Source organism: Oncorhynchus kisutch, linkage group LG12 (assembly GCF_002021735.2).
Source record: "Oncorhynchus kisutch isolate 150728-3 linkage group LG12, Okis_V2, whole genome shotgun sequence".
NCBI lineage: Eukaryota > Metazoa > Chordata > Actinopteri > Salmoniformes > Salmonidae > Oncorhynchus > Oncorhynchus kisutch.
This window is the reverse complement of record NC_034185.2, coordinates 10,930,777-10,957,661: the sequence shown is the minus strand read 5'-3', so window position 1 is coordinate 10,957,661 and position 26,885 is coordinate 10,930,777. Positions and strand designations below refer to the sequence as shown.

The following is a 26,885-nucleotide window of genomic DNA, read 5'->3' as shown; positions in this document are numbered from 1 at the left end:
AAACGGAGGTAAGTTTAAGGCAAGCAATACGTAAAAAACAACAAAACTAATTCTATCCAACTTGAGGCTGATACTATGGCACAACATACTGTTCATGGCTAACGATCCGGCAGGGAATGGATGTCAGGTCAGAGCTTTTGAAGGGGAGAGGTGATGATCAGGACAGGTGTGCAGATTACTGATGGGATACAGGTGCTGGTGAACATCGATCTCCCAACAAGCTAATTCGCCTCGACCCCGCCGTCTGGAATCCATTATGCAGCGCACCGTGTAGGCAGGACCACCTCCGATCATCCAAGGAGGAGGAGAACGAGGAGGAGGGGGCAACAGAGGACTGAGGAGAACCGGCTTGAGGCAGGATACATGAAAGGTGGGGTGTACTCGAAGCGTTGCCGGCAATTTGAGTCGGACCACAGCAGGGTTAATGATTCTCTCCACCACAAACGGACCAATGAACTTTGGTCGAGTTTCCTCGACTCAGTCTGTAGAGGAAGATCCCGTGTAGCCAACCAAACCTTATCTCCGATGATATAAGCGGGAGCAGGAATACGGCGACGATTCGCCTGGATCTGATACCGGTCAGAAACTCTAAGGAGGACCTTCCTGGCCCGATGCCAGGTCCGGTGGCAACGACGAATGTGAGCCTGGACAGAAGGAACCGAAAGATCCCTCTCCTGAGAAGGAAACAAGGGAGGTTGGTATCCGTACAGGCATTGGAAGGGGGACATCCCAGTGGCAGATGAAGGAAGGGTATTATGGGCATACTCGACCCAGGGTAATTGAGATGACCAAGAGGTGGGATCAGAGGAGACAAGACAACGCAGCGTGGACTCCATCTTCTGGTTGGCTCTCTCCGCCTGACCATTAGATTGTGGGTGAAATCCAGAAGTGAGACTGACTGTAGCTCCAATGGCCAAACAGAAGGATCTCCAGACAGCAGAGGTAAACTGAGGACCACGGTCAGAAACAATGTCACTGTGCAATCCGTGGACCCTGAAAACCTCCCTAACCAGGATCTCGGACGTCTCCGTGGCAGATGGAAGCTTGGAGAGAGGGACAAAAATAGTTTAGTTTTATCAAAACAGGGGCAGGGAGCATGCTTTGTTATTGTTTCAACTGCTGATTGCTGCTTTAAATGTATCACCATTTGTCAGGGTGATTTACTGGGTTCATTTACTCATACAATAGGTGTTATTTTACACAATCTCATTGGCAGCATTTGCATTAAGATACGTGTGAAGATAACCTGAGATCCCTCTCATTTATAATTATGTTGAACTTTTCTCCATTATAACAGATACAACCAAGAAAGGAGGCAAGAAGAAGGGTGGTTCCATGCAGACTGTGTCCTCCCAGTTCAGGGTGAGCTTTTAAAATGTGGATATTCAGTCCTTCAAAATGTGTACTGATTATCAGAAATGATTTCTGAGAACACGGTTTGTAACCCTCTTACAGGAGAACTTACATAAGCTGATGACCAACTTGAGGAGCACTCATCCTCACTTTGTCCGCTGCCTGATCCCCAACGAGTCAAAGACTCCAGGTACAATAGATGTTGAGTTAAATATGACATCTTGTCAGTACAGTATCAGTAACATTAACAAACCAGTCTTTAACCTGTTTATGAGTATTTATAGAGACTTGGTTTGTGTTTCCAGGTCTGATGGAGAACTTCCTGGTTATCCACCAGCTCAGTTGTAATGGTGTTCTGGAGGGGATCAGGATCTGCAGGAAGGGCTTCCCCAGTAGAATCATCTATGCTGACTTCAAGCAGAGGTACACACGCACACGCACATGCACACGCATACACACACACACACACACGCGCACATGCACACGCATACACACACACACACACACACACGCACATGTATTAAAAAAAAGCTATTTTCCAAAACATATATTTTGACCCTTTAGTGTGTGTACTTTACTGTATTTATACTTGAAATATCGTTTTCCAAAGGAAAAGTAAACAACTAAAACACTGGAGGAGTTTACTTAGTTACAGTTCAGTTTAAAATGACAATATTGTTCAGTCATTTAATCATCATTTTCCTAACAATCTTTAAACATGTCACTCACCTTGTCACTCAACATGTCACTCACCTTGTCACTCACCTTGTCACTCACCTAGTCACTCACCATGTCACTCACCATGTCACTCACCATGTCACTCACCATGTCACTCATCATGTCACTCACCATGTCACTCACCATGTCACTCTATCCTCTCTGTGGACCAGAGATTCTGTCTTCACCATCCAGTACAACATCCGTTCATTCATGAATGTGAAAACCTGGCCATGGATGAAGTTGTACTTCAAGATCAAGCCCCTGCTGCAGAGCGCTGAGACTGAGAAGGAGCTGGCCAACATGAAGGAGAACTATGAGAAGATGACTTCGGACTTGGCCAAGGCTCTGGCCAAGAAGAAGGAGTTGGAGGAGAAGATGGTGGCCATGGTGCAGGAGAAGAATGACCTGGCGCTTCAAGTCGCATCTGTGAGTGAGCAACAACCCTCATCAGAGCACATTTAGACACACAAGTACACAGACACAATCACACACACATCAGCACATACGAACAATAATTTAAAAGGCCTTGACTAGAATACAGTATATACATATGAACAATAATTGAATAGGATGGCCTTGACCAGAATACAGTATATACATATGAACAATAATTGAATAGGATGGCCTTGACTAGAATACAGTATATACATATGAACAATAATTGAATAGGATGGCCTTGACTAGAATACAGTATATACATATGAACAATAATTGAATAGGATGGCCTTGACTAGAATACAGTATATACATATGAACAATAATTGAATAGGATGGCCTTGACTAGAATACAGTATATACATATGAACAATAATTGAATAGGATGGCCTTGACTAGAATACAGTATATACATATGAACAATAATTGAATAGGATGGCCTTGACTAGAATACAGTATATACATATGAACAATAATTGAATAGGATGGCCTTGACTAGAATACAGTATATACATATGAACAATAATTGAATAGGATGGCCTTGACCAGAATACAGTATATACATATGAACAATAATTGAATAGGATGGCCTTGACTAGAATACAGTATATACATATGAAGTACATAGAACAGTGATGCCAGGTCTATATGCGTAGGGCAGCAGCCACTAAGGTGACTAGAATACAATATATACTGTACATATGAAGTGGTTAAAACAGTATTCCCCCCCCCCCCCCCCCCCCCCCCCCCCCCAAGACTTGGGGAACATGCACTCCTCTTCAAGGATGGACCAGTGTTCGATTATTAAAGTAACCAGTATTCCATGTCTATGTACATAGGGCAGCAGCCTCTAAGGTGCAGGGTTGAGTAACCAGTGATGACAGGTCTATGTACAGTATATGGGGCAGCAGCCTCTAAGGTGCAGGGTTGAGTAACCAGTGATGACAGGTCTATGTACAGTATATGGGGCAGCAGCCTCTAAGGTGCAGGGTTGAGTAACCAGTGATGACAGGTCTATGTACAGTATATGGGGCAGCAGCCTCTAAGGTGCAGGGTTGAGTAACCAGTGATGACAGGTCTATGTACAGTATATGGGACAGCAGTCTCTAAGGTGCAGGGTTGAGTAACCAGTGATGACAGGTCTATGTACAGTATATGGGGCAGCAGCCTCTAAGGTGCAGGGTTGAGTAACCAGGGAGTAACCGGCTAGTGATGGCTGTTTAACAGTCTGATGGCCTTGAGATAGAAGTTGTTTTTCAGTCTCTCTGTCCCTACTTTGACACACCTGTACTGACCTCACCTTCTGGAAGGTAGCGGGGTGAACAGGCGGTTGAAGTCCTTGTCTTTTTGGCGTGTAATATATATTTATATATGGCATGCATTTGACTAAATGAAGTCTATATTTTTGATACACAAAGTGAAAACACCCGTTTTTTCTCTTGTTCTGAAACCAGGATTCAGAGAATCTGAACGATGCTGAGGAAAGGTGTGAGGGGCTCATCAAGAGCAAGATCCAGCTGGAGGCCAAACTCAAAGAGACGACTGAGAGGCTGGAGGATGAGGAGGAGATGAATGCTGAGTTGACTGCCAAGAAGAGGAAGCTGGAGGACGAATGCTCTGAGCTGAAGAAGGACATTGATGACCTGGAGCTCACCTTGGCCAAAGTGGAGAAGGAGAAGCACGCCACTGAAAACAAGGTCTTGTAGACAGTCCAACCAAACAATAATCCACAGAATAATCAACTCAAAACAGAAATGTGATTCAAGTCTTTTTGTGAGTGCAGTAAAAATTAAGACACAAAATAGTGGAATTTCAGTTGTGGTGGACTCCCCAAATTCAGCACATGTTCTGCTCCCCCCTCGTTTATGATTTCCATTCAGCACACTGGCATGGAGTACATTGCCATCTAGTGTTGAATCTATAGTACAGTACTTGTTGACACATTTCTATCATCCATTTAACCACTTATGGTGAAGTGACCAAAAGCGAATTTTGTTGTGGCCGTTTTCAGGTTAAAAACCTGACAGAGGAGATGGCGTCTATGGATGAGAGTGTTGCCAAGCTGACCAAGGAGAAGAAAGCCCTCCAAGAGGCCCACCAGCAGACACTGGACGACCTGCAGGCAGAGGAGGACAAAGTCAACACTCTGACCAAGGCCAAGACCAAGCTGGAACAGCAAGTGGGCGACGTGAGTGGAGTTTGACATTTTGGCCATGATTGAATGTAAGATGATATTATCTTCAGTTGTTTAAATTTAACAAATATATGTCTGTTTATATCTTGTAGCTTGAGGGTTCTCTGGAGCAAGAGAAGAAGCTCCGTATGGACCTTGAGAGAGCCAAGAGAAAGCTGGAGGGAGATCTGAAACTGGCCCAGGAGTCCATAATGGACCTGGAGAATGACAAGCAGCAGTCTGATGAGAAAATCAAGAAGTAAACACAAATAAATGACTACAGTATTCAACATAATGATCAACATAATGGTTCTTCTTGGCTCATTCTTGTAATTATGAATTAGACTTATGTGATTCTTACAAGCAAAGTGAATGGTAATGTAGGCTCCCTTTACACTGTCTAACCAAAACAAACGTGTTTGTGTTTGTTAGGAAGGAGTTTGAGACCACCCAGCTCCTCAGCAAGATAGAGGATGAGCAGTCTCTGGGAGCTCAGCTGCAGAAGAAGATCAAGGAACTGCAGGTACAGTACAGGATCTAAGCTCCAGTACAGGAAAATAACTGACACATTTCTTCTAGTAGCACATATTCTTCCTGGTGGATTCTGATGGCTCAGTAAGATGGAACATGGTGCTTCTTGCTGGTGCTTCTAATCTGTGTAAAGATGTTGCTTCTTACCGTTGTTAGTTTGGTTCCTGCATGGAAACTGTCTAATGAATATATAGTAAATATGTTAGTGTAGCTGAGAGTCCGACAGTGTGGCTGAGCTCGGGGAGCAGATCGACAACCTGCAGTGCGTCAAGCAGAAGCTGGAGAAGGAGAAGAGTGAGTACAAGATGGAGATTGATGACCTCTCCAGCAACATGGAGGCTGTCACCAAGGCTAATGTGAGTAGTGATGTTTTGTTCAAGCAGTGTTGAGGATGGTCAGCTAAATGACCATTCAATAAACTGAAGTTGACAGTCCCATATGTTTCACTAACAGGGCAATCTGGAGAAGATGTGCCGTACTCTTGAGGACCAGCTGAGCGAGCTCAAGACTAAGAATGATGAGAATGCTCGCCAGGTCAATGACATCAGCGGACAGAGGGCCAGACTCCTTACAGAAAATGGTACCTTCAACAATGAACAACAAACCAATATAGTTCATCTCAGTAGTACACAATAACATGTGTCGGGGGCTGTAAATTCAGTCCACACAGTTTCTGCACTACGATTCCTCAAAATACAATTTCAATCTAGAAAGAATGACTCATTAACAGGAGGTCCCTCGTTCCCTGCAGGTGAGTTTGGCCGCCAGCTGGAGGAGAAGGAAGCCCTGGTGTCTCAGCTGACCAGAGTCAAACAGGCCTTCACCCAACAGGTGGAGGAGCTGAAGAGACTGATTGAGGAGGAGGTCAAGGTAAGGCATCCTAAATGGAAACCACCTTCCAGTTTAGAGCTTTATCTACACATAGACTGTTTCTACGCCTCCCTCAGAGACTTCTACTGTCATCTGTTTTACTCTCCCTCTCTAATCTCTCTCTGTCTTTCTTTCTCTCTCAGGCTAAAAACGCACTGGCCCATGGTGTCCAGTCTGCCCGCCATGACTGTGATCTCCTGAGAGAGCAGTTTGAGGAGGAACAGGAGGCCAAGGCAGAGCTGCAGCGCGGCATGTCCAAGGCCAACAGTGAGGTGGCTCAGTGGAGGACTAAGTATGAAACTGATGCCATCCAACGCACAGAGGAGCTGGAGGAGGCCAAGTGAGTTGCGCAATAGCAAAAACTAAAATAAATGGTGTGGATGGTGAGGCTGGTTGGGGATCTGAGAAAATGTTTCTTCAATATGTAGTGCAATATTTGTTTCACAACAAGTTACTCACCATAACACCACCCTCTGTTGTCCAACAGGAAGAAGCTGGCCCAGCGTCTGCAGGAGGCTGAGGAGACCATTGAGGCGACCAACTCAAAGTGTGCCTCCCTGGAGAAGACCAAGCAGAGACTGCAGGGAGAGGTGGAGGACCTCATGATTGACGTTGAGAGAGCCAATGCCATGGCCGCCAACCAATATTTGAAACTGGTATCATTTCCTATTTATGCTATTTTTATTCCCCCAGTGTTGATCTTTTGTTTTGGACAGGCAGACCACTTGTATAAGTGAAGAATTTAGAGAGAGGTTCTGTGCTTTTATATTTAATCCTCTCAACCCACCCAATTCATATTCATTATATAGACAGGCACGCTTTATTTTGTCTGGATTAGCATCCCAGATAAATCAAAATATTTTTTTACTCATATGATTTGAAAAAACGAATCATCAGGAGTAGGCAGCTCCATAAGTAAGTGAGTAAGCTGAGATACGACTAAGTGTCACACCCTGGGTGGGCAGCAGATGAAGAGGAGCAGTAGACTTGGTACCATGGTGTTGGACAGATACAGTGTGTGTGATACAAGGTGTGTGTGTGTGTGTGTGTGTGTGTGTGTGTGTGTGTGTGTGTGTGTGTGTGTGTGTGTGTGTGTGTGTGTGTGTGTGTGTGTGTGTGTGTGTGTGTGTGTGTGTAAGCTGAGATATGACTAAGTGTCCTGACCTTAGTTATCTCTGTTTTCTTTATGATTTGGTTAGGTCAGGGTGTGACTAGGGTGGTTTGTGTAGTTTTGTATTGTCTAGTGGTTTTTGTTTATACAATGGGCTTTAACTAGTCTAGGTGTTTATATGTCTATGGTTGCCTAGATTGGTTCTCAATCAGAGGAAGCTGTTTATCGTTGTCTCTGATTGGGGACCATATTTAGGTAGCCATATTCAATGGATAGTTTGTGGATTGTTATTCTATGTTTAGTTGCCTGTTTGCACTAGTCATATGGCTTCACGGTTCATTTTGTTGTTTTGTATAGTTTTGTTCAGTGTTCGTTCTTTTCATTGAAAGAGTTATGTACGCTTATCACGCTGCGCCTTGGTCTCCTCATTATGACGACCGTGACACTCTGGGATATTGCGGATATAGACAGGTATTGACCTAGCCATGGTAGCAGGATCTTGTCTATTTTTTACAAGTTTTCTATTGAAATTTTACAGATATTACCGTGTTTATAATGTCAATTACCATGTTTATAATGTGAATTACCATGTTTATAATGACTGGTACCATATTTATAATGTGAATTACCATGTTTATAATGACTGGTACCATGTTTATAATGTGAATTACCATGTTTATAATGTGAATTACCGTATTTATAATGTGAATTACCATGTTTATAATGTGAATTACCATGGTTATAATGTGAATTACCATGTTAATAATGTGAATTATCGTGTTTGTCATGTGAATTATCGTAATTTCACCACTAGAGGGTACGAGGGAACACTAATGTATATATCTGCATTTCTTTTTGGGGGGGGGGGGGTGCAAATTGGCAAATGATAAATCAATATCATGTTTTCTTTACTTTTTTCATGTATATATGTGTATAATCTCGGATAACCCAGGACTAAAATCTTGTGTAATTTGGTCAGATAATCGAATACCATTTGTTTTCACGTCGTCTGGCCACATTAGATTATTGTGCACATTATCTGTATCCTGAGAACTTTGTTCTGAGAATTTCCCAAATCACCAAAGTGTTCTCTCTCAATTGCCATGTTTATGTTACCATCTTGCTTCTCCTATTTGTTTCTTATGGAAACATTTCAATTTGGGCGTGTTCATATAGGCCACTTCCCCTGAGTGTAAAGGGTTAAAACTATCATGGATGATTATAATAGCTTAGTGTATGAATTGTGTAGTTAAATTTCTCCATCCTCATCCCTCAGCTGGTTACCAAAACAAGTGACCTCTGTGTTGGGGTGTCCGCTTTGATGTGGTTTAAATCCCAGATTGCTCCTTTAGTTAAAGTACAGTATTTTTATGGTATGAAAAAAGCTGTTTTCTGATAAATAAGTCCACAGTCACAAAGGAAGTGTATGTAGGCCGACATGTTTTTAATCATTGCTCAACATTTCACCATGGAAATCATATTTTATGAAACACAGGAAATTGATAAGACTTTGGTCTTGTTTATTCAGCCTCTTTTCCCTGTAAGAAGAAAGAAATAACAGAATGGATCAGTATTAATAATGAACATGATAAATATATCAACACTTGGTAATAACAGAATGGATCAGTATTAATAATGAACATGATAAATATATCAACACTTGGTAATAACAGAATGGATCAGTATTAATAATGAACATGATGAATATATCAACACTTGGTAATAACAGAATGGATCAGTATTAATAATGAACATGATAAATATATCAACACTTGGTAATAACAGAATGGATCAGTATTAATAATGAACATGATAAATATATCAACACTTGGTAATAACAGAATGGCTCAAGCATTTAAGACTCAGTAAACACCTTGTACCAACTACATTTGGATTAGTTATTTTATTTACCCTGTCCTGAAATGTGTTTCTCAGAAATCTAAAATACATTTGAGTGAGTGTAAAATGTCAGAATTGTCTACTGTGAAGTCAGGTGTAGGTTTAGCAGCAGTTCTGTACCTTTCCAGAGTCACGGGTCTTGGCTCTGAGCTTGTTGACCTGAGTCTCAGCGATGTCAGCACGCTCCTCAGCCTCTTCCAGCTCATTCTGAACCTTCCGGAACTTAGACATGTGCTGGTTGGATGCTTCCTCCTGGGTGAGGAAAAGAGAGGAGAGCAAAACATCAGTATTGAAAGCTTGGATTCATATTCTTATTATTATTTTTATTTATTTTAAAGGTATTTTTAAAGAGATTTAGGACAGAATTGTACAGTATATATAGGGAGATAGATGATACAGAAGAGAAAGTGAGTGGTGGAACAGAGGATCAATCTGCTGCTTCCAGGGCCATGTGATCCAGGAGAGTCAGCACCACCACCAGACCAGCCCCCGGCACAAAGCTAAATAATATTCAACCCTCTCTACTTTAAATTGTTACACATAGGAAGAGGAGTCACTGTGCGTACATTTCTTCAGAAATTACTTGCACTATCAACTGAGTCAATGTTGACGTTGTGCAGTAACAACACTTCAACTAATCTCACTAAATGTTTTGTAATGTCTACTAAGGACTGTAACCTTTCAGAGGATTTGACTAAGTCTGTGACTCACCGCTTCCTCAGCCTGCCTCTTGTAGGCCTTCACTTTCATCTGCAGCTTATCTACCAGGTCCTGAAGTCTGGCAACGTTCTTCTTATCCTCCTCGGTCTGTGGAAGAAGTTACAAGAATCAATAGTCCATAGTTTAACACACAAACCAGTGTGCTTTAGTGTGTGCAGAATGCACTTTCTCTTACCTGGTAAGTGAGTTCCTTGACTCTGCGCTCATACTTGCGGACTCCCTTGACCGCGTCTACACCTCTTCTCTGCTCGGCCTCCACCTCAGTCTCGAGCTCACGCACCTTTGTGGAAGAAATAAACGTTGGCATTTATGTGAGGTGGTGAAGTCAGACGTAACAAATGTTTGTAAAACAGAGGAATCTTCTTCTACTGGTCAAGTAATGTTGTCTGCTTCTATGAACTTTTACGATTTTAATTAAAGGGGTCTATAATGAAAACAACTACTTTTCATGATGTAGGTGGGTTATTGAGAGAAAAAGCCAATACACAATACCTCTGTTTATTTTTATATGATCAAATACATTTCCAGCAATCTGTTTTTCAATCCACCCTGCTGTCAACTCACCCTGGACTCCAGTTTCTGGAGCTGCTTCTTGCCTCCCTTCATGGCCAGATTCTCAGCCTCATCCAGACGGTGCTGCAGGTCCTTGACTGTGACCTCCAGGTTCTTCTTCATCCTCTCCAGGTGAGAGCTGGTGTCCTGTTCCTTCTTCAGCTCCTCAGCCATCATGGCCGCCTTGGAATGGTAGTTAGTTTAATTTATGCACCAACTGGCACCAATCATAAAGCTCCTTTGGGATCTTTGGTGTGGTTAAACCAACCCAGCGACTGCTGGCCCTTGGGGACAAATCAAGTTGATGTAATTCAAAGACTCACGTCAGTGATGGCCTTCTTGGCCTTCTCCTCTGCATTCCTGGCCTCCTGGACGATGTCGTCCACCTCTCCCTGCACCTGAACCAGGTCAGTCTCCAGCTTCTTCTTGGTGTTTGCAAGGCTGGTGTTCTGAAGGAGGAAACAAGGTCGATTTGTTTGACTCTCAAGAGGACTTACAAGTGAGAAAGAGAAAGTCACAAGGCTGAAATCATGAAAATGTAAACGGTATGCTTGGTTGAGTTTCATTAGAAATGGCTTTGACCCGTACCTGGGAGTGCAGCAGTCCAACACGCTCGCTGGCGTCCACCAGCTCAGTTTCAGCCACTTTGCGGCCTCTCTCTGTCTGCTCCAGAGCAACTCTCAGCTCCTCGATTTCAGCCATCATCAGACCGTTTCTGCGCTCCACCATGGCTGCCTGCTCCTTCATATCTTCTGCGGCGCGGACGGCATCATCAAGGTGCAATTGGGCATCCTGGGGTTCACAATTACATAGTATCATTAGACTTGTGGAAGTAGGGCGATAGGATTGGAAAATAAGGGGGAATGGGGGATAACTAGTCAGTTGTACAACTGAATGCCTTCAACTGAAATGTGTCTTCTGCAATTAACCCTCTGAATCAGAGAGGCAAGGGGTCTGCCTTAATCGACATCCACGTCATCGGCGCCCAGGGAACAGTGGGTTAACTGCCTTGCTCAGGGGCAGAATGACAGATCCAGCAACCTGTTGGTTACTGACCCAACGCTCGAACCACTAGGCTCCCTGCCACCCCAGTGGGTAATAGGCATGTTCATTGGTAAAAATGTCCCCGATATCCCTACAGTATATTAGTCTACTCTAATATCCCTACCTTCCTACAGTATATTAGTCTACTCTAATATCCCAACCTTCCTACAGTATATTAGTCTACTCTAATATCCCTACCTTCCTACAGTATATTAGTCTACTCTAATATCCCAACCTTCCTACAGTATATTAGTCTACTCTAATATCCCTACCTTCCTACAGTATATTAGTCTACTCTAATATCCCTACCTTACTACAGTATATTAGTCTACTCAAATATCCCTACCTTCCTACAGTATATTAGTCTACTCTAATATCCCTACCTTCCTACAGTATATTAGTCTACTCTAATATCCCTACCTTCCTACAGTATATTAGTCTACTCTAATATCCCTACCTTACTACAGTATATTAGTCTACTCTAATATCCCTACCTTCCTACAGTATATTAGTCTACTCTAATATCCCAACCTTCCTAAAGTATATTAGTCCAGTCTATTACATTCCTCTGATCTATTATTTTCTACTGATTCACAAACTCCCTCCCCATGTTCAGGTTGTTGAGCCTGATGTCCAAGTCCCTTTACCTTGAACTGTCCCTGGACGTTCCTCAGCTGTTTCTGGGCCTCAGCGGCCTGCCTGTTGGCGTGGCTCAGCTGAATCTCCATCTCGTTCAGGTCTCCCTCCATCTTCTTCTTCACCCTCAGGGCGTCATTCCTGCTCCTGACCTCAGAGTCCAGGGTGCTCTGCATGGAGTCAACCACCCTCTGGCTGTTCCTCTTGATCTGCTCCATCTCCTCGTCCTTCTCAGCGATCTTCCTGTCCACCTCACCCTTGATCTGGTTCAGCTCCAGCTGCACACGCAGAATCTTGGATTCCTCGTGCTCCAGTGTGCCCTGAACGAAGAGAAGCAGTCAGTCAAATCAACCCTTCACTCAGCTCCGCCCCCCTTGGTTACTGTTGCAACCTCAGACAACATCTTCCTGGGAAGCCCAATTCCCCATTCAGACCACTGGAATAAACCCCTTACAATAATCTCAAACTGTGTTTTTATATACACAATGAAATTAAACACTACTCCTCAGGTATGTTGTGTTGGTCTGTCATTACAGCTGCTTCAAAGGGAATCCTGGTCAGTTCATTTTTGTAGTGTGGCCACTGAATGGCTCTGAATTCAGTGCCAGCATGCAGTCAAAGCTATAACTACTTTTGGAACTAACTAGTGGTCTCAAATCGTATCCTGAAGTTTAAAGCAGACGTGAGATGTATTCATAACATGACTAACTGAGCTAGCCATTGTACATGATCATATATTTTGAGAAAACAAGTTATATGGCTAGCTAGCAACGTTTGGTGGTCTATGAGACAGAGCTAGCTAACCAGCTGAGCTAGCAAACAAAGCAACAAAAGTATATCGGATGTGAAAAAAACTATCAACAGGCTCTGCATTTCAGGATTCAAGTAGCAAGTCCCCCTGGTGCACTGTTCAATTATTAAACTTTAATTATATTTTAAGAAAACTCTGTTTCTGTTTTCTTTTTCTACTGGTTTTCATGTGTTTGAAACCAGAGCTTGTTCGATGTGTCCGACTCGACGATAGTTGCTATCAATTGGAGAACAGCGATTGGTTGCCCACAAACGTTAGGGCGGAGCTTAGCGAAGGGTCAGTACGTTTGGATGTGCAAAACACAAGGAATTGCATATATATGACTACAATAAACACCAATAAAAGGGAGCATTGGATTGTAGTTGGCATTGCCAAGTGTAACACTTATTTTCCTATCAAACAGCTGTAGTTTGTACCTCAGCCTCCTCCAGAGCGGTCTGGATCTCAGACTTCTCTGTCTCCACGGTCTTCTTGGCCTTCTCCAGCTCATGGATGCTCTTGCCAGTCTCTCCGATCTGCTCAGTCAGGTCAGAGATCTCCTCTGCACACACACACACACAGAAGCTGTTTAGACTTGGGAGATATCCAGTGGATATCACCAATGCACTAAAGTTTATAATGAATCAAAATAACAGTTAATTAATGAACAGCACTTCATGCTGTCCTGCAAATCTAATTGCCACCCCACATCATTGGGTTGTTCAAAGGAATACCAATTACAAGTTCCAAATATATATATTTTAAAATGTATATAAAAATTCTGAGATGGTGTAATAGCAAATTGATATAATGTTGATGATTATAATCGATTCCATTTTCAAATACTGGTCAAACATCATGCAAAAATAACTGCTGTCAAATGCTCACGTTGCAGGTTCTTGTTCTCTCTCTTCAGAGTCTCCAGATGATCCAGAGCCTCCTCGTAGGAGTTCTTCATCTTGAAGAGTTCAGTGCTCATAGAGCGAGCCTCCTTCTGAGCTCCTTCCAGCTCAGCCTGGCCCTCCTCATACTTCTGCTTCCACTCTGCCAGAACCTGGGGAAATCCATGGGATTTTCATTACAACTCATTGATGGAGAGTTTTCAATCGGAAATATGCTACAATTATAATACAACTGATCAAATAACAGACAGAAAATATCACCCTAGAGTGAGGTTTATAAATGTTCACCTTGTCAAAGTTCCTCTGCTTCTTGTCAAGGTTGGCGGCCATGGCGTTGGCTCTCTCAACGTCAATCATGAGGTCCTCCACCTCTCCCTGCAGTCTCTGCTTGGTCTTCTCCAGGGAGGCACACTTTGAGTTGGTCGCCTCAATGGTCTCCTCAGCCTCTTGCAGACGCTGGGCCAGCTTCTTCCTGTTGAACAGCAGCGGGTGTTGTTATGGTGAGTAACTTGTTGTGAGACAAATATTGCACTACATATTGAAGTAACATTTTCTCAGATCCCCAACCAGCCTCACCATCCACACCGTTTATTGTAGTTTTTGCTATTGAGTGCAACTCACTTGGCCTCCTCCAGCTCCTCTGTGCGTTGGATGGCATCAGTTTCATACTTAGTCCTCCACTGAGCCACCTCACTGTTGGCCTTGGACATGCCGCGCTGCAGCTCTGCCTTGGCCTCCTGCTCCTCCTCAAACTGCTCTCTCAGGAGATCACAGTCATGGCGGGCAGACTGGACACCATGGGCCAGTGCGTTTTTAGCCTGAGAGAGAAAGAAAGACAAAGAGAGATTAGAGAGGGAGAGTAAAACAGATGACAGTAGAAGTCTCTGAGGGAGGCGTAGAAACAGTCTATGTGTAGATAAAGATCTAAACTGGAAGGTGGTTCCCATTTAGGATGCCTTACCTTGACCTCCTCCTCAATCAGTCTCTTCAGCTCCTCCACCTGCTGGGTGAAGGCCTGTTTGCCTCTGGTCAGCTGAGACACCAGGGCTTCCTTCTCCTCCAGCTGGCGGCCAAACTCACCTGCAGGGAAAGAGGGACATCTTGTTATGGGGACTCTGTTCTCGAAGATTGACATTTTATTTTGAGGAATCGTAGTGCAGAAACTGTGTGGACTGGAATTTACTGCCCCGACACATGTTATTGTGTACTACTGAGGTGAACTATATTGGTTTGTTGTACATTGTTGGAGGTACCATTTTCTGTAAGGAGTCTGGCCCTCTGTCCGCTGATGTCGTTGACCTGGCGAGCATTCTCATCATTCTTAGTCTTGAGCTCGCTCAGCTGGTCCTCAAGAGTACGGCACATCTTCTCCAGATTGCCCTGTTAGTGAAACATATGGGAGTGTCAACTTCAGTTTATGAAATGGTAATTTAGCTGACCCTCCTCAACACTGCTTGACCAAAACATCACTACTCACCTTAGCCTTGGCGACGGCCTCCATGTTGCTGGAGAGGTCATCAATCTCCATCTTGTACTCGCTCTTCTCCTTCTCCAGCTTCTGCTTGACGCGCTGCAGGTTGTCGATCTGCTCCCCGAGCTCAGCCACACTGTCGGCCTGCTTCTTGCGCAGAGCGGCGGCTGTGGCCTCATGCTGCAGGGTGGACTCTTCAAGATCACGACGCAGCTTCTGGAACTCAGCCTCGCGCTTCTTGTTCATCTCAATCTGAGCAGCAGTGGCGCCTCCGGCCTCCTCCAGTCTCTCGCTGATCTCCTCAAGTTCCCTGGAGAGATCGGCCCTCTGCTTCTCAACCTTGGCCCTGGCAGCACGCTCAGCCTCAATTTCCTCCTCCAGCTCCTCAATACGGGCCTACAACAGGTGGTAAGAGCAGGGGGAATGAACACTACAATACAGTTGAAACAATTGAACCTCACTACATAATAATAGCATGTACTGTATATTTAGCATACATGTGTTTATACATAGCCAGCTACACTAACATATTTAATATATTCATTAGACATTGTCCCATGCAGGAACCAAACTAACAACGGTACGAAGCAACATCTTTACACAGATTAGAAGAACCAACAAGAAGCACCATCTTCCATCTTACTGAGCCATCAGAATCCACCAGGAAGAATATATGCTACCAGAAGAAATGTGTCAGTTATTTTCCTGTACTGGAGCTTAGATCCTGTACTGTACCTGCAGTTCCTTGATCTTCTTCTGCAGCTGAGCTCCCAGAGACTGCTCATCCTCTATCTTGCTGAGGAGCTGGGTGGTCTCAAACTCCTTCCTAACAAACACAAACACGTTTGTTTTGGTTAGACAGTGTAAAGGGAGCCTACATTACCATTCACTTTGCTTGTAAGAATCACATAAGTCTAATTCATAATTACAAGAATGAGCCAAGAAGAACCATTATGTTGATCATTATGTTGAATACTGTAGTCATTTGTTTGTGTTTACTTCTTGATTTTCTCATCAGACTGCTGCTTGTCATTCTCCAGGTCCATTATGGACTCCTGGGCCAGTTTCAGATCTCCCTCCAGCTTTCTCTTGGCTCTCTCAAGGTCCATACGGAGCTTCTTCTCTTGCTCCAGAGAACCCTCAAGCTACAATATATAAACAGACATGTGTTGGTCATATCTAAACAACTGTAGATAATATCATCTTACATACTATCATGGCCAAAATGTCAAACTCACGTCGTCCACTTGCTGTTCCAGCTTGGTCTTGGCCTTGGTCAGAGTGTTGACTTTGTCCTCCTCTGCCTGCAGGTCATCCAGTGTCTGCTGGTGGGCCTCTTGGAGGGCTTTCTTCTCCTTGGTCAGCTTGGCAACACTCTCATCCATAGACGCCATCTCCTCTGTCAGGTTTTTAACCTGAAAACGGCCACAACAAAATTCGCTTTTGGTCACTTCACCATAAGTGGTTAAATGGATGATAGAAATGTGTCAACAAGTACTGTACTATAGATTCAACACTAGATGGCCCTGTACTCCATGCCAGTGTGCTGAATGGAAATCATAAACGAGGGGGGAGCAGAACATGTGCTGAATTTGGGGAGTCCACCACAACTGAAATTCCACTATTTTGTGTCTTAATTTTTACTGCACTCACAAAAAGACTTGAATCACATTTCTGTTTTGAGTTGATTATTCTGTGGATTATTGTTTGGTTGGACTGTCTACAAGACCTTGTTTTCAGTGGCGTGCTTCTCCTTCTCCACTTTGGCCAAGGTGAGCTCCAGGTCATCAATGTCCTTCTTCAGCTCAGAGCATTCGTCCTCCAGCTTCCTCTTCTTGGCAGTCAACTCAGCATTCATCTCCTCCTCATCCTCCAGCCTCTCAGTCGTCTCTTTGAGTTTGGCCTCCAGCTGGATCTTGCTCTTGATGAGCCCCTCACACCTTTCCTCAGCATCGTTCAGATTCTCTGAATCCTGGTTTCAGAACAAGAGAAAAAACGGGTGTTTTCACTTTGTGTATCAAAATATAGACTTCATTTAGTCAAATAAGTCAGAGCAAATCTATTTAAATGTTTTAAATATAAATATATACCATGGGCATTTTCTTGAGTTAGTCACATAGCGATTGTGTTAGTGTCTATGTACTTGTGTGTCTAAATGTGCTCTGATGAGGGTTGTTGCTCACTCACAGATGCGACTTGAAGCGCCAGGTCATTCTTCTCCTGCACCATGGCCACCATCTTCTCCTCCAACTCCTTCTTCTTGGCCAGAGCCTTGGCCAAGTCCGAAGTCATCTTCTCATAGTTCTCCTTCATGTTGGCCAGCTCCTTCTCAGTCTCAGCGCTCTGCAGCAGGGGCTTGATCTTGAAGTACAACTTCATCCATGGCCAGGTTTTCACATTCATGAATGAACGGATGTTGTACTGGATGGTGAAGACGGAATCTCTGGTCCACAGAAAGGATAGAGTGACATGGTGAGTGACATGGTGAGTGACATGATGAGTGACATGGTGAGTGACAAGGTGAGTAACAAGGTGAGTGACAAAGTGAGTGACAAGGTGAGTGACAAGGTGAGTGACATGGTGAGTGACATGTCTAAAGATTGTTAGGAAAATGATGATTAAATGACTGAACAATATTGTCATTTTAAACTGAACTGTAACTAAGTAAACTCCTCCAGTGTTTTTGTTGTTTACTTTTCCTGTGGAAAACGATATTTCAAGTATAAATACAGTAAAGTACACACACTAAAGGGTCAAAATATATGTTTTGAGGAAAATAGTTTCTTTTTATATACAACTGCAAACTTCAAGGAGTGGCATTCCCAGTATTTCTTTACTGGAAAAGTAACAAATAAAATCACTGGAAGACGTCTTTAAAGCTACATTCTGCGATTCGAAGAATAACAAAATGGGGACCCCACCACTTGTTGCATACAGCTGAGGAATGAGGCTAGGGAAATGTAATCCCTCTTAAATGTATAGACTGCGCTCTAGATGAAAGAGCTGACAGGTGATGTTCAGATCACGAGGCATTTCATATTATTCCAGAATTAATGGGTAAAAATCACTTATTTAAATAACAATTGAACTGCTTGCTAAATCCCAACCTGCTGCTTTAATAGAATATTATAACATGTACCTTCTCATCCTGAACAACTCACAGCATATTCAGTACACAATCATTATACATTACATACAGGAGGCTGACAGAATGCTTTGCCAAGATGTCTACTCTTCCTCACCTCCTCTCCATCATCTTGGTGAACTCTCTCCTCATGAGGAATCCACGGCTGAGAGCCTGGACCATGCCGACCAGAGAGGCCAGCTTCTCATCTCTCATCTCCTCCAGGACACCCAGCAGACCGGCTTTGAAGAACACCTGACACAGGTTGACATGGTCAATTATAGAACCAGTAACAGATAGAAAGGTTGAATCCAAAGAGAGGAACAAAACCACTAGATTGATTTGAACAACATAAACATTGTAATGCTTACAAACAAACCATGAGATGGTTTTATGAGGTGTTTTATGAGTTGTAAGTTATTGTATAGTTGTAGATTAATAATGTACACTGATATAGATAACTGCAGACATACCATTCTGACATAATGCACAAGATAATGAATTGAGTACAATGTTTCTTCACATTTTTAAGAAATAATTACAAGATGGATAGATCAACTGGAGAGACATTTAATGGTTAGAGATTAAGTTATCATTGAAGTTGTGTTTTAGTTGTCATCTTTTGCTGGGGGGGGGGTTGACTGACCTTGGTGTGTCCAAACTTGTAGTCCTCGTGATTCACATCAATGGACCCAAGCAGCTTCTCAGAAGCCTTCTTGTTGTCCATGAACTGGCCCTCGGGGATGACACTGGCATTCAGTACTTTGTACCTGAATCAGGAGAAATGTTTAACATGAGTCAAGTTGTAATGGGTTGGTTAAGCCTATTCTGATGCTGGGAAAACCCTTGGAGAAGATATTTCTGTGTGTGTGTGTGCGTGTGCGTGTGCGTGCGTGTGTGTGTGTGTGTGTGTGTGTGTGTGTGTACCTCTGCTTGAAGTCAGCATAGATGATTCTACTGGGGAAGCCCTTCCTGCAGATCCTGATCCCCTCCAGAACACCATTACACCTGAGCTGGTGGATAACCAGGAAGTTCTCCATCAGACCTGGAAACACAAACCAAGTATCTTTAAATACTCATAAACAGGTTAAAGACTGGTTTGTTAATGTTACTGATACTGTACTGACAAGATGTCATATTTAACTCAACATCTATTGTACCTGGAGTCTTTGACTCGTTGGGGATCAGGCAGCGTACAAAGTGAGGATGAGTGCTCCTCAAGTTGGTCATCAGCTTATGTAAGTTCTCCTGTAGGAGGGTTACAAACCGTGTTCTCAGAAATCATTTCTGATAATCAGTACACATTTTGAAGGACTGAATATCCACATTTTAAAAGCTCACCCTGAACTGGGAGGACACAGTCTGCATGGAACCACCCTTCTTCTTGCCTCCTTTCTTGGATGTATCTGTTATAATGGAGAAAAGTTCAATATAATTATAAATGAGAGGGATCTCAGGTTATCTTCACACGTATCTTAATGCAAATGCTGCCAATGAGATTGTGTAAAATAACACCTATTGTATGAGTAAATGAACCCAGTAAATCACCCTGACAAATGGTGATACATTTAAAGCAGCAATCAGCAGTTGAAACAATAACAAAATATACTCCCTGCCCCTGTTTCAATAAAACTAAACTGAGAGATGGTCTGGAGAAATCTAACCACTCAAATTTACAAACAGATCTATGTCTTGAAGGACTGACCATCCATGATATCAAAATGATAGTATTAATAATGTTTTGAGGCTGTAAAGTGCATGTTTCCCTTTACTTTGCTTACAAACATTAAAACAAGCTCATATTTTGGGTTCTGGTGGGGTACGACAGGTGAACTAAGCCAATGTTCTTCAAGAAAGTTACAGTATGTTCTTCAAGAACGAATGGGTACATGTCTTAAGTCCACAAATGGATGTAGCAACTGCAGACTGAGCCTTTAAAGAAAATGGGACTGATTTGTAACTAGTTCTTCATGAAGTCTTTTGATGTTCTGCTAGTCTTACCCTCAGGTGGGGCAGCGACATACAGGGTCGCCATCAGTTTGACTGAAGACTTCCCGTACAGCTGAAGAACTGAGTCGTTCAGGGGGTCCTTGTTCTTCTCCAGCCAGCCAGTGATGTTGTAGTCCACAGTGCCGGCGTAGTGAACCAGGGAGAAGTGGGCCTCTGCCTTGCCTTTGGCTGGCTTGGGCTTCTCAAACGCCTTGGTTTTGCCAAGATGCTGGGAGTACAGCTTGTCCTTGAAGGTAGTGTCTGAAGACTTGGGGAACATGCACTCCTCTTCAAGGATGGAGAAGATGCCCAATGGCTTTACGAAAAGAGATGTATATCAAATTAGTGATATTTACATTTAGGTCAAATTTATTCTTCCAGCAAACATGCTATTATGAGAGTATCTTCATTTAGTGGCACAATAGGAAACATATTGAGTTCTCAACAGTCAGATGCGTTGTACCATGTGATAATATTTCCATTTGAACTTTGCTGTTGAGGTCCATTATAATCCTGACAGACAGCTTACCTTCTCAATAAGCTCAATGCAGGCAGCCAAGTCCATGCCGAAGTCAATGAAGGCCCAGACGATTCCCTCCTTCTTGTACTCCTCTTGTTCCAGGACGAACATGGTGTGGTTGAAAAACTGTTGCAGTTTCTCATTGGTGAAGTTGATGCACAGCTGCTCCATGCTGTTGTACTGTTGAAGGAATTTCAGAAGGGATCATTTCATCATCATACAAGGCTGTAATCCCTCTCAATCACAACTAATTGTCTTGTTCTGTTCTCAGACTCACGTCAAAGATCTCAAACCCGGCAATGTCAAGCACACCGATGTAGAACTGCCTTGGATTCTTGGTGTCCAACATCTCGTTGATACGGATGACCATCCACAAGAACATCCTCTCGTAGATGGACTTGGCCAGAGCCGAGACTGAGTTATTAACCTGCAATGATAATAGCTCAAATGAATACATGAGATATTGACCATGTCTAGTGACAAGGTGAAAAGAGCTTGGGGAAAACATCATCACTATTCAAAACAAGCAATTCACTCATCACCAAATGATGTACGGTGCTCAGAAAATGGTAGAAGCTGTGTTTGTCAGCCTTACCTGAGGCACAGTCTGTCCCTTGGTCACATACTCATTGCCGACCTTCACTCTGGGGTAGCACAGAGCCTTCAGCATCTCAGCTGAGTTCAGGCCCAGCAGGTAGCCGATTTTATCAGCCACTGGAGAGAGAACCAACAACAACAGACTCAGAAACACAAGATCACGTGTTTCTGATGTCACACTGACAAAAGGGTTAGGTTTAGATTTGAACCCACAACCATCATTTTAAATCATTTCTGGAGGTTGGAATTTGGTCTCCATAAATGATCTCCTGCCGGACTTTGATGAAGCTCTGTCTATCTTACACGTTGTATATCTATGAGTGGGACCGGGACTGGGAATGGGACTAATGTTTACATATTGTATATCTATGAGTGGGACCGGGACTGGGAATGGGACTCATGCTTTACATATTGTATATCTATGAGTGGGACTGGGACTGGGAATGGGACTCATGCTTTACATATTGTATATCTATGAGTGGGACTGGGACTAATGTGTACATATCGTATATCTATGAGTGGGACTGGGAATGGGACTAATGTTTACATATTGTATATCTATGAGTGGGACTGGGAATGGGACTAATGCTTACATATTGTATATCTATGAGTGGGACTCACCCTCTGTGCCGTCTGGCTCAGCCTGCTCCTCACGCTGCTTCTGCTTGAATTTCAAGTTGCCATGGTGCAGTACAGCTCCTGTCAGCTTGTAGATGCTATTTTTCTCATCATTACTGAAGCCCAGGATTGTAATGGCATCCTGGCATTAGACAGGAAGTACAACAGTGATGAACTGAACGGTAGTTTGCTCACATACAGTACACTACAGTTCTGTGCTCTCAGCAGAACAAATGAGATGGATACATTTGACTGGGTTCTCAGATCCACGTGAATACACTTGACCAACACTGGTAGATGACAGCACAAGATACATTTGACACAGTTCCACAGGGACTTAGTGACACTCTCTTGTGGATGTCTTATATATACAGTATGGGCCTCAAGGTGAAGTGTGAAGGCATGAAGAGTTCCTTGAGGCACATGCCTAACTAACTGTCATCGGACTTTCATAATAACTATATGTGTTCATTAATTAAATTCACTTAGTCTATTTTCTGAGAATTTCTAAGATTCTTATTTGCATAAAATAGACAGATACCAGTCTTATCAAAATGAGATAATAGTATTTATACTCGGAGCGCGCTGCCATGAAACCACAAACAACAGGTTATGTACAAAATATGACGTCATATGTTATAAAATGTCCTTCCTCCTATCGACCAGGACAAAACAGGTTCAAACGTTTATTCCAACCCCCTAGCTTGCTCGCTCACTCCAGACACACACTTATCAAGATTCACTTCTGCAATCTTCACCTTCATCCATCACTATTTAGAAAACAGTTCCAGATGATGGAAACCCCAGGAAAACACTGCTGCCTTATCTGAACATCCCAGAGCTAAGTTGAGTCGGTTCAACCACAGGTTAACGATCCTTTCTGCTTACTTAAAACCCACAATCCATTTCCTCCCCAACCTGGTTGGAATGGTATTTATTATGTTTAATTACCCCCTGTTTCATGCTACACAATCCCTTCCTTATGAATTAACATTATGAATCAGATATAATAAAACAGAGTAGAGTTTAATTAGTTACAGTTCTATTTAATATATAGATATTGTTTAGTCATTATTCATAAAACTCCTAACACTAACTCAAGGCATTTAGAATCAAACAAACAAATACATGCTAATTCCCTGCTGCCACCAGGTTGGAATTGCACAGTGCATTCAGTGTGTATGGTGGTCCTACCCATTCCATATATAGAATATGATGAACCCTTTGTTTGACTCACGTCTGTGGCATCCAGCTCTTCCTTGTCGTTGATGCTGGCCACAGTGATCTGACCCTGACTGCACATGGGGAAGTCGTAGGGGTTGGTGGTGATGAGTGACATTTCTATGGACAACAGAGGATGTCTTGTCAGTTAAATCTCTTAGAATTCTACTGTCCTACCTTTACAGTATCTCTCCTTTACTCAATAGATGGACTCAAGGATCTAGTATAAAATAAATAGCATCCACTGAGACTCGTGGACTAGTGCATCACAGTCCATTACTTGATAGATATTTCCCAAAGACCTGACCCATATCTAGATGCCTTGTTACCATGGATGTACTCATTGTAATAGTATTTATAATGAAGGTAGGAAACATTCCCCCTGAACCTCTACTTTGCCTCACCAATAATGTCAGGTTTGTGATTGGTCATCATCTGGAAGAAGATGTGGTAACCTCTCTCATCGGGAAGCTGGAAGGATACTCTGGACTTCTCTAGCAGGTCTGAGAGAGAGAGAGAGAGAATATGAGATAAAATGATATGATATGATGATATGCTCTCCGAATAAGAATATGTGTGAATTTAGGAAATCATTGAGAAACAATGAAAATCAACTCACAGGTCTCAATGTCAGCTTTAGCCAGTTTGCTACCTTGGAAGTGAATCCTGATGAATTTACCCTAAAGTTGAGCATGGGGGTTAGAAAGAGGTTAACTAAATACATCTAACATTTTACTTTGATAGACCCCTTTAAATGTTACCGTTTGTTGGACATCTATTGATACAACAGAAGGGAAATACTGAAATATTTGAAAATTTGTCCAATATTAGATCACTTTCCCAGTATGCCCTTCATACTTACGAAGCGAGACGAGTTGTCGTTCCTCACTGTCTTGGCATTACCGTAAGCCTCCAGCAGAGGGTTAGCAGCAATGATCTGATCCTCAAGAGACCCCTGATTGAGACAAACACAAGTTGCTCAGAAACTGGTTAAGTGGTAAAGTTAGTTATTCTCGATTGCTTGAACACAGCCCACCAAACTGAAATGTGTTAAAATGGCACTCAGAAGCTGAACATACCTGCATTTTGGTGGGGTCTACTTCCTTCTTGGCACCAGACACTGCAATGGTGGCAAAGTACTGGATGACACGCTTGGTGTTGACAGTCTTTCCTGCACCGGATTCTCCGCTGGTTAATATGACAGAGAAACAGGTGTTTTAGTCACATGTTTGAATGTCAGATTGGCTTTCACTAAGAAATAACATTGAAAAATACACTGTTTTGCTACATAAATTAACAAATATCCCCACTCATCAACTAACTTCTATGCATAGCCTAATCCATTCATAATGTCATGTATTTTCATCACACTCAAGTGTCTCAACATATTGCAGTAGAAACATTTTCTCAAGTGAGATTTTAGTAAACAACTTACGTAATCAGGACGGACTGGTTCTCCTGGTCTGTAACAAAACAACATATTGATTATCATACTCAAGCAACATTATGGGGACATTATTGAATTCATAGCATCATCATGGATTTAAATTAGGAACCTTTTCCATTTTCCATTCAAGGCAAGCGTAGCCTAGTGGTTAGAGCGTTGGACTAGTAACCGGGAGGTTGCAAGTTCAAACCCCTTAGCAGACAAGGTACAAATTGTCATTCTGCCCCTGAACAGGCAGTTAACCCACTGTTCCTAGGCTGTCACTGAAAATTAGAATTTGTTCTTAACTGACTTGCCTAATGAAATAAAGGTAAAATAAAAAAGTGAAATCAGATATTACCAGCAAACTGTTCTAACATAGAAAACAGTAGATACATCTCTAAAACATATTTTAACTTTAACTTCCATCCATCCATCCATCCATTACAGCTCATACCAATCTGCATGAACTGAAAGGCGTTGTCAGAGACGGAGAAGATATGGGGTGGAGCCTCCATCCTCTTCTTCCCTCTGTAGGCGTTAACAACCTCCATGTCGTACACAGGAAGCCACTTGTAGGGGTTCACCGTGGCACAGAACAGCCCAGAGTAGGTCTGGATGAACGAGAATGAATCCAATTAGGGGATGAGAACAATCAGATTGACGTTTACCTGGATTTATGTGAGGATGTGGGTGTACTATGGTATACTAATGTAGGTCTACTGTATTGGTCTGTTTTGGTTTCTACCATGACTTTATGTGTAGTACTGCATGTGTGTGTATGTTTATACAGGTATCTTACATAGATCATCCATGCTGCATAACGCTCTTTGAGGTTATACAACACAGAGGCTTCATTCAGGTAGGTCATCATGGCCATGTCCTCAATCTTGTCGTACTTCGGGGGGTTCATCTCATAGACATCTGCATCTTTGAACACTTTTCCTTCCTGAAACAGTCAGAAATCTAGATTATACACAGATCAAACTGGACAGGACTGAATGCTTTTAAAAACAAATGTACAAATTAAAAAACTGATTACCCCATTTAATCCAACTACTTTGTTATCAACCACTGACACATACATGGTGATACTTAACTAGTCAATATAGAAAATTCAATGCCAATTTTAATTAGCAGCGATAAAAAGGATGTTTGAAGGTTATATTCTGCTTACAAAAAAACTAAGAAATGCTTATTAATCAATATTTTTGTACTTATTTCATTTTTACAATTGGCATGATAAAAATGAAAAAAGTGTCTGCACAATCTTCAATTCTTTTCAAATCAGGCTTACCTCCTTAGTGCCGTTAGGATTCGTGACTGTCACAGTACACTTTCCTTCAGCCCTGGCAGTGACCAAACCCTTAAGGTAAAGCTCCTTGGTGTCTGCGACATAGCAGGCGTTCTTTGAATCAAAGGGTGCGGTTTGTGCCTCCATCCTCTCCTTCTCAGGCTTACGGAGGTATATGGCAGCCTTGCCGTAGATTTGCATCTCCGCGTCCGTACTCATGGTGACGGATGACTAGGAAAGAGACGAAACAAGAAACATGATTGACTCTGTGGTGCTTCCTCCACAATCAACAGAGTTGTGAGGGGTTTCTCTCACAGAACATTTGTCACTTTTCTTATGAAGACTCAAACTATGTCTCACCTTCTTTTTCCCCTTCTACAGATGAATTTGTACTTCTTGGAGAACCCTGGGAAACATTAGGGTGGTGTGAAGAAGTCTAAAGCATTATCATTTAGCCCCCGGAGGGCCAGAAAACATAATTCAACTCAATCATGACAACCTTGTCCAATTAAACTACAGGGGCAACCGGTAACGTTCATTTCCTGGTGACAACTCACTTAACTACACATTCTGACAAGAATTCAAATCAACACCCCTGAAAACCCAGTTACATTATAAACCAACCCGTCCATTTATAAACAGCAGGAGAACCACTTTTGGCAGGAAATGAAACTTACAGATTTGAATAGAAAACACATTTAAAGTTAAGCACAATAATAAATAAAACATATTAAATCAATGCAATTTAAAAATATAACAAGACACATGTAAGATTCTAAGCACACAAAATGTTGGCAAATGTAAACATGTGAAGAGGTGGAGAGAGTCTTACCACAGAGGAAGAAGGTGTCTGACGTATGGATGCTGGGGTCTCAGCCTGCTTATATCT

General features: G+C 42.6%; 2 protein-coding genes across 3 annotated transcripts; one reads left to right on the top strand and one right to left on the bottom strand.

Moving 5' to 3' along the window:
- Positions 1–260: 260 nt before the first annotated feature.
- Positions 261–26,885, bottom strand: LOC116376495 (myosin heavy chain, fast skeletal muscle-like). Of its 2 annotated transcripts, XM_031836852.1 has the most exons (41): positions 26,829–26,855; positions 26,357–26,402; positions 26,000–26,227; positions 25,505–25,651; positions 25,160–25,316; positions 24,712–24,739; positions 24,356–24,464; positions 24,139–24,231; positions 23,896–23,956; positions 23,681–23,779; positions 23,293–23,396; positions 22,059–22,197; positions 21,436–21,554; positions 21,118–21,267; positions 20,850–21,020; positions 20,333–20,636; positions 19,673–19,737; positions 19,492–19,579; positions 19,259–19,376; positions 18,978–19,101; positions 18,450–18,586; positions 17,395–17,650; positions 16,937–17,179; positions 16,446–16,622; positions 16,207–16,352; positions 15,943–16,033; positions 15,214–15,603; positions 14,990–15,116; positions 14,698–14,816; positions 14,358–14,554; positions 14,025–14,208; positions 13,723–13,888; positions 13,272–13,396; positions 12,056–12,364; positions 10,953–11,156; positions 10,688–10,813; positions 10,377–10,547; positions 9,988–10,092; positions 9,804–9,899; positions 9,213–9,344; positions 8,616–8,731 (listed from the first exon to the last, which is right to left on the bottom strand). In XM_031836852.1, exons 3-41 carry the CDS (start codon positions 26,213–26,215, stop codon positions 8,714–8,716), a joined length of 5,811 nt encoding a protein of 1,936 aa, XP_031692712.1. In that variant the 5' UTR covers positions 26,216–26,227; positions 26,357–26,402; positions 26,829–26,855; the 3' UTR covers positions 8,616–8,713. The 2 variants fall into 2 exon arrangements, with proteins under 2 accessions (XP_031692713.1, XP_031692712.1); XM_031836853.1 differs by lacking the exons at positions 8,616–8,731; positions 9,213–9,344; positions 9,804–9,899 and adding an exon at positions 261–482 and having other exon boundaries at positions 26,829–26,885.
- LOC116376496 (myosin-6-like) lies at positions 1,237–6,020 on the top strand. Its single transcript, XM_031836854.1, has 10 exons — positions 1,237–1,362; positions 1,456–1,543; positions 1,659–1,776; positions 2,244–2,499; positions 3,963–4,205; positions 4,520–4,696; positions 4,795–4,940; positions 5,114–5,568; positions 5,666–5,792; positions 5,964–6,020. Exons 1-8 carry the CDS (start codon positions 1,336–1,338, stop codon positions 5,220–5,222), a joined length of 1,164 nt encoding a protein of 387 aa, XP_031692714.1. The 5' UTR covers positions 1,237–1,335; the 3' UTR covers positions 5,223–5,568; positions 5,666–5,792; positions 5,964–6,020.

Bases quoted from the DNA above. Each gene is read 5' to 3' on its own strand.
- LOC116376496 (XM_031836854.1), top strand. From the start codon at position 1,336: ATGCAGACTGTGTCCTCCCAGTTCAGG. The intron at 4,206-4,519 runs GTCTTGTAGACA...GGCCGTTTTCAG, and splicing joins AGCACGCCACTGAAAACAAG to GTTAAAAACCTGACAGAGGA. The intron at 4,697-4,794 runs GTGAGTGGAGTT...TATATCTTGTAG, and splicing joins TGGAACAGCAAGTGGGCGAC to CTTGAGGGTTCTCTGGAGCA.
- LOC116376495 (XM_031836852.1), bottom strand. From the start codon at position 26,215: ATGAGTACGGACGCGGAGATGCAAATCTACGGCAAGGCTGCCATATAC. The intron at 19,377-19,491 runs GTACAATAGATG...TTGTGTTTCCAG, and splicing joins CAACGAGTCAAAGACTCCAG to GTCTGATGGAGAACTTCCTG. The intron at 9,900-9,987 runs GTAAGAGAAAGT...CTTCTTCCACAG, and splicing joins TCAAGGAACTCACTTACCAG to ACCGAGGAGGATAAGAAGAA.